This window comes from Enoplosus armatus, chromosome 6, assembly GCF_043641665.1.
Source record: "Enoplosus armatus isolate fEnoArm2 chromosome 6, fEnoArm2.hap1, whole genome shotgun sequence".
Classification (NCBI taxonomy): Eukaryota; Metazoa; Chordata; class Actinopteri; order Centrarchiformes; family Enoplosidae; genus Enoplosus; species Enoplosus armatus.
The window spans coordinates 3,833,100-3,845,434 of NC_092185.1; the positions used below are offsets into that span (position 1 = coordinate 3,833,100).

The following is a 12,335-nucleotide window of genomic DNA, read 5'->3' on the forward strand; positions in this document are numbered from 1 at the left end:
CTTAAATTGCAGCAGAAGTCCATGGATGACAGAATAGCTCCTTTTATGTTTTTCAGATATTGAATGACTCTTTTATTATGGCCCTTACTGACACCAGTGTGAGCAGAAACATCATCCTCTTCACACACTTCTGGGTAAATGCAATTGCCTTGTCAAGCACAAAGACACACACACACACACAGAGGCAGGGCTCCTTTCTAGACATTTGACCTCATCAGCTGTCACCTCCCTGCCCCCATCTCTCTTTTCAGCAAACCAACCTAACACAGGTTTGGGTAAAATGGCAACTGCGTTCAATCTTGCTTTCATTCCTTTGGCCTGTGTCTTATGAGGGAAAATGGATGATTCAGTAGATGTACAATAAGTCTACAGTACACTTTATCAAAATGGAGGTCAGTACTTACAGTTTCCTGGGTGGTACAAGGTTTTATTCCTGCCTGAGGGGGTATTGATTTTGTCTTTTAAAGTCATTTAAACTTTATCATTAGTACACAGTGAACATTGACAGAAAGTGAGAGAGGGGGAAGTGAATAACTTATTACACAAACTTCAGGTCGGATTCAAACCAGTGACTTTCAGTCAAATTAAATGCACCTCAGCCCATTCAATCAGCACTGCAGGCCCGGGGCTATTGATCGTCTGATGTCAAATTGTCTTAGAGGAACAGAGATCTTATTATCATTGATGTGAACTGAAGGGGCCAACAGTGACATAGCACTCTTTTTGTTCGTATTATTACCAGTTTAATAAGTTCTTAGATGTTTAGGTTGGTGGAGGGGGTCCATTGGGTGCACGGCGCTGTTGTGAACCAACATGTAGCTTGTAGTATATCAAGTACACTGGATGTTTCTTATGCAGGGAGCATGCATTGTACTAAGCAGTGCACATGTCGAGAAGCTCTACACATGAATGAATGAAAGAAGGCTTCAAACGGTTTTCCTCCAGTGCACTTGTTAATGTGGTAGTTTGTTGATTTTGAGTGCGTGATCAATTTTGGAACATCTTGCTTGTAACGTCTTGTTCAGTTTTAGCTCCAGTTCAGTGTCTAAAAATGCAGGGCTTACAGTTTGGGGCACCTGTCCTACATTAAATGTCAGCTTTCTGGTTCACCTTCAGCTCTAATGTAAAAGCTACTACCAAGTTGACCACATCTCTCCTCCAGCCCTGTTCTAAACAAATAATGACTGTTTTTCGTCTTTTTTTGTAAATCATATTAATCCATAACCATGTTTCATTGACATGCGTGTTATAAATACTGCTCTACATTTGCTTTGCGTGACTTCCTGTGTGATTACAGTTCCTGACATCAGCAGGATTATATCAGTTACATAATTATGTATTTGAAACCAGTATTTCCTGATCATCTGGTGTGACCATATTAACAGTTTGGAGCCTAAATGATTTATAATATGCAGTGTTACATGTGTGATTTTGAAAGTCTAAAATACGTTGGTCCATGAACTCAGGCAGAAACCTGAACACTACACTGACTGTAGACCAGGCTATTCCTGTGTAAGATTAATGTTAGATCGCTAACAGTATGCCTGATAAGGATGAGCTCAGGGAAATGCAATTGGCAAATGGAGGCATGTTTTGATTGTAGGAGGATTGCTGTAGGCCATACCTTAGTCATATCACTCAAACGTTGTATAAGTGCCATTTCATCAGTGGCCATTGTGTTGTTTTTTTAAGCTGGATACAATTGTGCTTATTGCCTGACAAGATCACATCATCTTTCAATGCAGTGATAAGCCACTAATGGGCTTTGAACTGTCTTGCTGAGGGAGCTCCAGGTTGTGTGTTGTCGGTGCCCACGAGCAGAATAAGGTGCTTACTGAAAATGGCCACTTGATGAAAGCCAAACAGCACTCTGACGGCCACCAGTTGTCTCTGTTGCTGTGGTAACCCCCGTAAGAATGGCAAAACAGCAGAGTGATCAGGTTTCTGTGGTAACTGCTGACTTCTGCTATTTTTGTCTCGAGCTCATATAGTGGCTGGAAGTTGAGCAAGCCAAAAAGGAGGCTTATTTTAGATAAAGGATCTTCAGTAAGGACTTTATTTTATATCCTATTAAAGAGACACTAATGTATTCTCATGGATCATGGACCTTTGACCCTAAATCCTAACTCAACAGATGAAACATCCCGCCATTAAGCTTGTACACTGTTACGCATCCAGTAACACATTTTAAAGAGGAAACTTAAACCTGGTTGTGAAGTTGTTGTTATTTACATGCAGTTGCTCAGTTACCACCGCTGCTGGGATTAGGCTTTCCATTCTGATTGGAGACATCTAAACTGAAGACTTAGAAAATCTTGGCGCTGTATGGCATTGGAAAGAGTCCGCCAACAAGACGGTATTCCTTATGGACTATTTTCTGTTTATAGCTAAAATGATTAAAAATGTGAATGATTTGGAGTTACCTCAGGAATGACTGCAGCAAACATTATTTCCATTTGTCTTTTTATTGTGTAAAACTTGCATGATTTCTCCAAAAATATTGAACATTTTAAAATCACTACACAGATAACTAAAATAAGTGTACAATTAAATTAACCTATACTTGAGTTAGTATTACTTGAGTTAACCATGTGGCCTTTTCCACTGTAAAAACAGTAGAGCAGCAAACTGTGCAGCGCTGTTAGCTCTGTGTGCTCATCAAAGAAGTTGAAATTTTTTGTTAATGCATTTTGCTGATGGTCTTGATCATTCATAGATGTTCAGTGCTGTAGGATTAATCAAACCAGAGTGCTCGGACAAGATCTCAGCTAGAAAAACAGAGAAACAGAGAAACATTTTTACGTCATCTATAGTCATTTTACTGGCATTCAAAATCTCCAAATATGGTTCTAAAGCTGGTTGTGAAACTATTCAGCAAACAGGACCGGCTCCCAGGCCATTTGCCGCTGCCATCCATAACTTCAGCGGTCCACAGCTCGTGCCAACAGTAACAGAGCTGAGACTCTTGAGTTTTAATGATCATAGGCTTGGCTACAACCTGGGGAGGTGAGGTCATTCTGTTACTCAGGCATTCAATCTCAGCACGCTCACCCCACTTGCTATGGATTTTGTTCGATTTCTTTAAGAGTATTTAAGTATTTCCTTTTCTTCTTGCAGCTCAACATATTAAGCATTTGACAACCAATTCTGGAATTCCAGTGGGATTGATTCCCATCAGGGCAACAAATGGCAAACACTGCGCACCCGCTCATGGTCTGTGGCTCAAACTGACTAAATGTCATTATGTGCATCATCATTTTGTTGAGATTCATCCCTGGCAGCTGTAAAATCCCTGCTTGTCTGGATAATAATATTCCCTGATAACATAGTAAGTAAGAGGCCTGATTGTAGCCTTGATAAAACATCAGAGAACTTGATGCGACTAACCACATAAACAAACAGAGTGCAGTGGACTGGTGTCAATTAGTCAGCCAGATAAGTTGGACCTTCTGCTGTGGATGGGTGAGGTGAGGAATGAAAACATCACTGTTCTTGGCATACTCCCTCAGCCATAATCATTATGTGTGCTTGGCTACTGATGAAAAGGGAGTTTTTGGGTAGCTTGCAGAGCTTGAATATGATAAACACCTGGGGCTCCATGGTAAGGACGGAATATTATTTGGCTCATACAGGCCTGTCTGCTTGGGGAGTATTTAACAGTGGACTTAAGGGGCAGGCCACGATGATGGAGTTACAACAAAAGGAAAGCTTGTGATTTGGAAACCTCTTCCTCTCTGACAAAACAAAGAAAACGTCTAATTTCTCTGTTGATTCTCTGCATGATTGTATTCAAATTATAGGTCTTCTTGAAAAGGAGGAATAAATTATAATTTGACAAGTCTTTACTGTTATTTTCAGTCTGTCATCATGTTGGTGTTTGCACTCTCAAGAACCACCGTTCAGCTGCTGATGTAGCAGCTGCACTACTGCCTGTTTAATTTCTGGTATAGTTGTGAGTGTAAACACCTGGATTTTAACACTCTTCACTGGCACATGCTGGGATAATCTCACATTCGACAACACAGTAATGACCAGTCTCACTATTATTTAGCATTTCTTAGCTTTGAGGTAGCTCTGTCTTCCAAAAACCTTTCATTCTCAGTCCTTTTGATTCCTGATTGTTCCGTAACATTGAGATTAAAATTTGAATTCAACTTCCTCCTCATTGTCAGCATTATGCTCTCAGCCCTAGTTAACAGTATTGTTGCTCATGGCTCCCAGAAAAGGGGTACATTACAGCGCTGTTGGTGAAGACTGCTGCATGATAATTCTTCTTGGTGGATCTTTAAGGAAGCATTGTGATAATTGAATCAGTTCAGTGGGATCTCGTTGAGGAAATCACCGCATTTGTCATCATCATAATCACACGCTAACGGAGAACTGCAGCTAACCTTGTCAGCCATTTCATTTCACTGGGCTCTCCTTCATCCTCCTCCTCTAGTATCTCAGCAAGCTGAAGAAAGAAAGAGATCACTTGAGGTCACCGGACCTAATCAATGGATCAAGTGGGAAATTCTCCTTCTGTTGAAAGCAAATTATAATGTTTTACTCCCCCCCTAACAACTGCTGCTGATGTGCTCTAGAGCAAGGCAATTCAATTACATTGAGGCTGGATCCTCGGAATAAATGAGTGTCAAACAAGCTGTTACTTAAGAAAGAACAGATTCTTAGGAAGGCTCTGAATAAATCAAAAATATTTCCATCACAATAATTACAGGACTGAAGGATTGAGCCTTGGCTATCTGTAAATCTGCACTGAGGAGGCTCCTTCATTCACTCTGCTGGAGGGTCATTTAGGGGTTGTCATGGTTACCTCTGCAGGAGGAGGCTAAGGAGCACCTGCCTCCGCCCCCCTTCATTAAAATCCATGTTATTGATTGGTTGGACTGGAATCTACAGACCCCCCCTGTACTTATTCTGCTGGGTTACTAGCGGAAGAGCAGGACAGAGCTGGCTTATGATTGTGTTGGCCCGCTGTCACTCACAGACAGCAGCCAATCAAGGAAAACAAACCAGACCAGGAGCTTCCACTAGTAAATGTGCTCTATGAAAGACAGCTAGCTGCTGCTCAGATTGCTGTATGGATGTGGACAGCCAGTGGAGAAACATAATCTGCATTTCTTGTGAATGAGGGACTCACTTTCACTGTGTCTTTGCCAAAGATATTTTCATTTAAAAGGAGAAAAGGCCTTGTTTTAGCTCTAGTGGATGTTTCAGTGGAATGGAGGGTAAGTAATGTGGTGTTGCTTCATTTGTTCTGCTGCTGACATGCTGTGTGTATTCAGGAGCTGTACGGTAGCTGTGTTTCTGATCCTTTCCCTTGCAAATGGCCTTTGTATTGTGTACAGCAGGTGGCCCTGTACATTTTGTATTGATATTCATGAAGTGGACAGTTTGCTCAGTGCGTGGGTGAAGGCCTGCTGGCTGTGTGTGTGGCTGTGTGTGTGTGTGTTGCTTGCCTCTTTATGTCTTAGTTGTATATCTGTGTGTGTGTGTGTGTGTGTGTGTGTGTGTGTGAGGGATACACTAGCTGAAGCAGATATCTGTGTTTACATAGTGGCTTGTTGAGCAGAGCTAGATTAAGCCTGGGGTAGGGACAGGGAATGTCATTCAATCGTTGTATTTGTTTTCCGTTGATGTCCCATATGTTTGTTTTCTTTATTTACTTTTATTCTCTGTGGTTATGGAGTATAATTAAAAATTAAAGGTTGTTTGACAGATTGTGTCAGCCATTGCAGCCTCCCGCACAACATCTTAGTTGTTGTTTGAAAGAAATCCAGCCAGGGAACTGCCTTATCCATCTGCCAGCAAGTAAAGCAAAGAAAATTAATAAATGTATCTCCCACCCTCTCTCCTCTTCTCTCTCTTCTAGTTGCTTTATTGACATATAAGGGAAATTATGATAATGCCAAAGCATTTCAGGGCTCCACGAAGCAATTTGTCTTCTGCATGTAATTTAAAATGCATCGCAGACACTTAAAAAAACAGAACAAAACAGTAAAATCGCATTTGTTACAAATTGAGGAGATCAACTGTAGGAGAAGTTGCATTATGTTTCTATTTTCTTGGCACAAATGAAACCAACAGAAATAAACAAAATAAATAAAAAAGACTTACCTCTCAATTTGTAGCCAGCAAAAAGTTACTGCACTTTGTGGCAGCGTCAAAGATCACATTGAAGACATGATAAACATTTTGGAATATTTATACAAATTCAGGATAGTATTCTCTCGTTGAGAATCTAAAATAAAGCAGTAGCAGTTTAACATAATCTCTTTTCTCTTGGCAGCCAGTTCTTTGTTAGTGTTCGACTGTCAGTGCTGGTGTTTCCCCAAGGTGTGATTTTATGCCACAAACAGCAGCTGAAATGATGGTATGTGGGTAACACTGGACAGTGATTGATGGCTCCATGTTGTTCATGAAGCTGGATAATTCTTCTGCATGGTTTACATTTTTTACACACACACACACACACACACACACACACACACACACTTGCAGATATATGCATACCTCACTAACCCACACACAAATGTACACACAACAACACAGAAGCATATAAACACATGCAGAGCCACTGTACAGAAAATAAATGCACATGTTACATACACAGAGACTAACTTACCAGCTGCTGCTGCTGCTGTGACAGATGCTGGCTACACTCCGCCTTGCTCAAAGGTCAGCAGAGGTAGTTAGACCCAGACAGGCTCTGCTAGCAGCCCCATCAGTCAGAGCCAGCCACACGAGCCAGGCTATGAGGCGCTCCCTAATCGGCCCTGCCAACAAACATTTCAGGCATGAGCAGCCGAGCCGGAGTGACTTACAACTCAGGTTAGGATGCAGGCGGCCTGCAGGAGCTCCCAACTTGGTTTCACATTAATGTATCTCCTTCAGCAGTGCTGCCTGATCGGGACACCCTGCTGTGGCTACTTTCTGCTCTGAAACCTGAAGGTTGTAAATAGATTTAAGAATCATTTCCAATCAACAAAATGTACTGAAAACCTGTTAATTTCCAATCCAATCCTCATTTGTCTATCTTAGCATATACTAAGCAATCTAAAAACATGAACACAGAAACTGTCAAATACTCCAGTGAATAAATACGTAGTTTACTGCAGGACTCTGTGTTTTACAACACAGCAGCGTCTCGCCCTTTGTGAGACCTGGTAATGACATACTGTAGGAGACACATTGAGCTCCACATGTGAGCTGTAAAACTCACCACTGCATCACTGTTGTCAGAGGAATTCATTAACTTGTACAAATGTAGTACAGCTGTTTAAATGAGTTCCACTAATGCTGCAGGATTGAGGTCTCTGCTCTGACTTGGCTACTGGAGTACATTAACATTGGTCTTAAGCCATTTCTGTGTAGCTCTGGCTTTATGTTTTCACTCATTGTCTTTCACTGTGTTGTCTCAATTCCAGCACGATCAAAATTCAGGGTGTTTGAGGTTATTCACATCCAAAATCAATGAACAGCGTGTAATCAGAGACTTTAAATTCACAGTCAAACACAGCAGCAGGACATCCGATCTGAACATACAGTTTCACTAGTTAAAGACCGGGCTGAAGACAAAAAGCCCCCAAAACAAGCAAGAAGTGAAACTGCAGTACAGGCCTATTAGAGCGTCAGTGGGTTCACAAATATTAAAAATTAGTATTAGTTTGTGAACACGTAAAAGCAGTCAATATTCTGTATTTAATACTTTTGTTCCGACAATACTTTGGACTCTGTTGGAGATAAATGTCGAAGTTACTTTAAGTAATCTGTCTTCACCTACCAAAGGCAGGTTGTCTGTTTTAGGGCAGAATATATATGTATATTCTGAATATATATATTATATATAAATATAATATATATATTATATACATATATAGGGCAATGGTAGTAATGGTAGTAATATTCAAAGGATAAGTGTTACATAAAGAAGTGTGTGTGTGTGTGTGTGTGTGTGTGTGTGTGTGTGTGTGTGTGTGTGTGTGTGTGTGTGTGTGTGTGTGTGTGTGTGTGTTTGCGCGCGTGTGTGTGTGTGTGTGAGTGAGTGAGTGTCTGTGCATTTATGAGGGTCATTGTATGTTTGAATGTGTGCGTGTTCACGTGTGTCTCAGTGTGTGTCTTTTATCATTCCAGTCAGGCCAGCAGTCTGCCGACCGTCCCCTCTTCAGTAAAGGTCACATCTCCTGTTGTCTCCCGTGACATTTAGTCCTGAGTCTGTCTGTTAGAATTTGTCCCCTCAATTCATCACGTTATCCTCCCAGCATGCTCTCTGGCTGCCTCCTTACCAATATACGCTCACAGGAGCGGAATCAGCCAAAGAGGGAGAGAAGTCGCCAGTTTGAATCATGCCGTGAAAACAAATGGTCTCCTCCCATTAAAAAATGCTATGGGTCTTAAGCAAGGCCAGTGCTGAAACAATTAAACGATTAGTGAAATCAAGTGACAGCAAATGAGTTGACTGCAATTATCAAAATTGCAGCTTCAAACTATTTGCTGTCACTTTCGATTTCACTAAATCGTTTAATTGTTTCAGCACTGGCTTGCTTAAGACCCCATAGCATTTTTTAATGGGAGGAGACCATCTTGTTTCACGGCATGATTCAACTGGCGACTTCTCTCCCTCTTTGGCTGATTCCGCTCCTGTGAGCGTAATTGGTAAGAGGCAGCCACGAGTAGCATGTGTGGAGGATTTCGTGATGAACTTGAGGGACAATTCTAACAGACAGATCTCAGGACTAAAGTCACCGGGAGACAACAGGAGATGTGACCTTTACTGAGACGGGGAGAGCCTGGCTAGCTGCAATCAGTGGGCTGATTTTAAAACACACAAAAGATGGTTATTTGCTGCAAAATGTCCCGAGGAACAATTCCCTGTCCTCCCCTGTAGCTTAAGTGCTTAAAGGTGCTCACCTCCCACCATTAAGTCTTTTTGTCTTTATGCTGGCTCAATTGATGATTGCTTCATTTGCTGCACACAAGAAGGGAACAGGAACATGTCCGTGACCTTGTTATATTCATGGCACAAGTACAGCAGAGTCTCTCAATATATATATACTGTAAAGTTTTGGGCAGTAGTTGAACAATCTTGCATAAAAACAGAAGAAGCCAGAAGAGGTCTGAGATAATAGACTGAACTGACCATAAATGACAAATAAATCTACAAAGTTCAGTAAAATGGTCTCTAAAAAGGACTTCCTATAAAGTCACATAAAAGGGCCCTGGAAAAGGGCCTAGTGTCCATTTACCTTTTTACAGCTTTATACATCCTGTAAAAACATCCTGTTTACATGATAATCTCTCTAATCCACGTCGCCATGACACCTGAGCATCTTATTTGGTATCAGACTTGTCACTCTGATTCTAATGTTAATCGTGTGACATTGAGGCTTGATTATATTATTAGTTTAATTTAATTTAGTTCGATTCGAAATTCATGTTATAACTTTACCTTTTAAGGATTATGTAATTAAATCCCACAAGGAGGATGAATGATTTCTCTCTTAATTCCAGGACATCCAGTTAAGAGAGGATCTATTTTCTAATCATGCAACCCTGTTAGCGGTGTCTTACCCCAAGACAAATCGAATAGGGCTGCAACTAACGATTAACAGCAACTAACAGTTATTTTTCATTCTGTTTAATGGTTTAATCTGTAAAATGTCTCAAGATGGGGAAAAACACCCCTCCTAGAGCCCAAGGTGATATTTTCAAATGTCTGGTTTTATCTGCCCAGAGGTCCAAATCCCCAAGGTGTTTCATTTAAAATGATGCAGAGAAAACGGGACGTTTTTGATTAATTGACTAATCGTTTCAACACTAAAATCAACTATTTGATGCATTTAAGGTGTTTTGGAAATGAAATCTGTGACTTTTGTATTGTGATGACTGTTTTATGTGAATAGACCGTATGTCAAGTATCATGAAATTTTGACAAAGATGAGAAAGTCCATTGCCAGCCAGACCGCAGTATCCTCTCATCAATGCAGGCTGACAGCAGCTGTTAGGCCTGTTTGACCACAGGCCAATCTGAAAGACCCCTTTCTGCTTGGATGAGGGCCTGCACTTCACAGCAATGAATGGTTGGCCAGCTGCACTAAGTTTATGCACGTGTGTGTGTGTGCTGTGTGAGTGTGAGTGGGGTCTTTGTCCCACCCTCCCCGTCCTCAGTGTGACTCCTAGGGAATTAACATGACAACCCAACACCCCCACCCAAATGCAATGGTCGAGCATCATTTGCTACAGCTCGGAGAATCCCTGAACTTTTTAGCTTTAGCAGCAGGACACCAAAAACCTGTGGAATGTCCTGCTTTATTATTAAAAGAGCTGTCTTTTTGCTTTATAATCCGTGTCATATTTTTGTAATCATGGCTGCCACTCCTGTCGGTTAAGATAACATTTTGCTCGCCACCTTCACTGCTGACATTTGGGGATGCAGTGACGGTGCTAGAGAATGGCTGCACACAGATTAGACCATGCGATAAATGAGACGGGTTTCAAACAGTTTAACCATATTATCTAAATAAAAAAAACAAAAACCTTTTGGCCAGGTGGGCTGTACACACACAACTTCTGAAGCCTCCAGGTTTGCTGTTCTGAGCAGCCATCGCCTGTCAGTTAGCAGCTAATCTCTCTAAACAGATCATCATTTATATGCTGTCCCTGCTATGTCATCTTAGTCGCTTAAGCCTGCTTTTGTCCTTGAAGCTCAGATATCTGTGGCTTATCAGTCTATCAAATGAGGCTCTTCCTCACCTGCATCCAGCTTAATGTGACCAGTATTAAAGCACAGAAGCAGGCCTTCAATATCATAATCCATCATAGACAGCATTGCAGTCTGAAAAACACTCCAGTGTTGTTGTATTTTAAACTAAAACCAGCTCTCAGATAATGAATAGAAAGGTCACAGCTCCAAATATCATCTGCCACTTTTGTAATCAGTGATTTTATTTCTCATAGAGATGTTTGTGAAATTGAAAACAGATGGCAGAGGAGGACCCTTTGACTTTTTTTTTTGTTGCTTCATCCTTCAAACACAATAATATCACAAGCATTACAGCTAAAACACCTTAGTCACACTCATTCCTTCCAACAGGACGGGAAACCAACTTGCGACAATAACTCTAAATGTAGTCTACAGAAGAGCAGGAAAAAGTCCAAATAATCTGCTTCTTAAACTGTGAATACATTACCTTCCAGCACCGCTGCTCGAGTAGAAATACATTCCAACTATGGCCAAGATTTATCATAAATATGGGGCTGCTGTTTAAGAGGAGCATGATAACTGGCACCAGAAAATAAATAAATAAATAGAAACTTGACGTTACGGACAAGGGATTGAAGGATGATGAGAGCTGGTATGACATTTGTTCAGTTAAACCTATAATACTACATTTTTAACAGTACATTCTGACATATATCACACTCTATAGTCACTGACTACTGAGAGTAGTAGTAGTAGTAGTAGTTGTAGTAGTGAATCTGTAGCCTCTTACTCGCTGCAGAAGGTAGAGTCCAAGGCTGTGTGCTTAGCTGAAAATGATAACTAGGCTCAGAAAAAGACATAATGGTGCACATTAAGTCAAATGCTGGTAAATTGACCACCGTCTCTACTCCATCAGACCCTTTGCAGCCATTTAGACACAATCTAGATGACATTTTTCCACGCTAAATTGTATTTTCATGGCAAAATTTAGTAAATTGCTTGTGAATTGTGTTGCCGTTAAGGCTGCCAGTTGAGCTTAATTTCCTCCCTGGTTTTCAAAGTGAGGCTTACCCTGGGCCCCTGGTGTTGTGTAATTTCACGTCTGAGCAGCAGGAAAAATGTGAAATCTGCCATGTAGATGACGTGTTTTAGCATGACTCTCTTCATGTCTTGAAATCACAGATGTCCTTGACTCATGTGAGTCTTTCATGTTTTTCCTGCAGTGTTTACTGTCTTCTGTGTCGACGTGGCCTAGTTTTATGTAGACAAATAGATTTTCTAAAGTATCCTCCTTTGGTGTAGATGAGAGAAGCTCTAACCCTCCTGTCTTTCTTCTTTTTATGTCTCTACAGTAAGCATGTTTCTCAACACCCTGACACCCAAGTTTTACGTGGCTCTGACGGGCACTTCCTCCCTCATATCAGGACTCATATTGGTAAGAAACACTTAATTTATCTGGTAATACTGAAGCTGATACTCATATTAGTTTTGACATGTATTATGATGTTAGTAATAGTTTTGGTAACAATACTGATTTTAAAGTAAAAATGGATGTTTGCTTTGTTCTTCGTTGCACTGTACACACTCTTGGCTAGTAACTACAGTACTTTCTGCTGTTATACTCACTGCACGT

At 40.9% G+C, this 12,335-nt stretch overlaps 1 protein-coding gene across 1 annotated transcript in view; it reads left to right on the forward strand.

The window, feature by feature from the left end:
* The window catches only part of LOC139286454 (suppressor of tumorigenicity 7 protein homolog), a 43,487-nt gene that overhangs the window by 14,526 nt on the left and 16,626 nt on the right, over positions 1–12,335 (forward strand). The window contains exon 3 of the mRNA XM_070907255.1: positions 12,055–12,137. Coding sequence (XP_070763356.1) covers positions 12,055–12,137 — 83 coding nt within the window. The remainder of the gene's footprint in view (positions 1–12,054; positions 12,138–12,335) is intronic.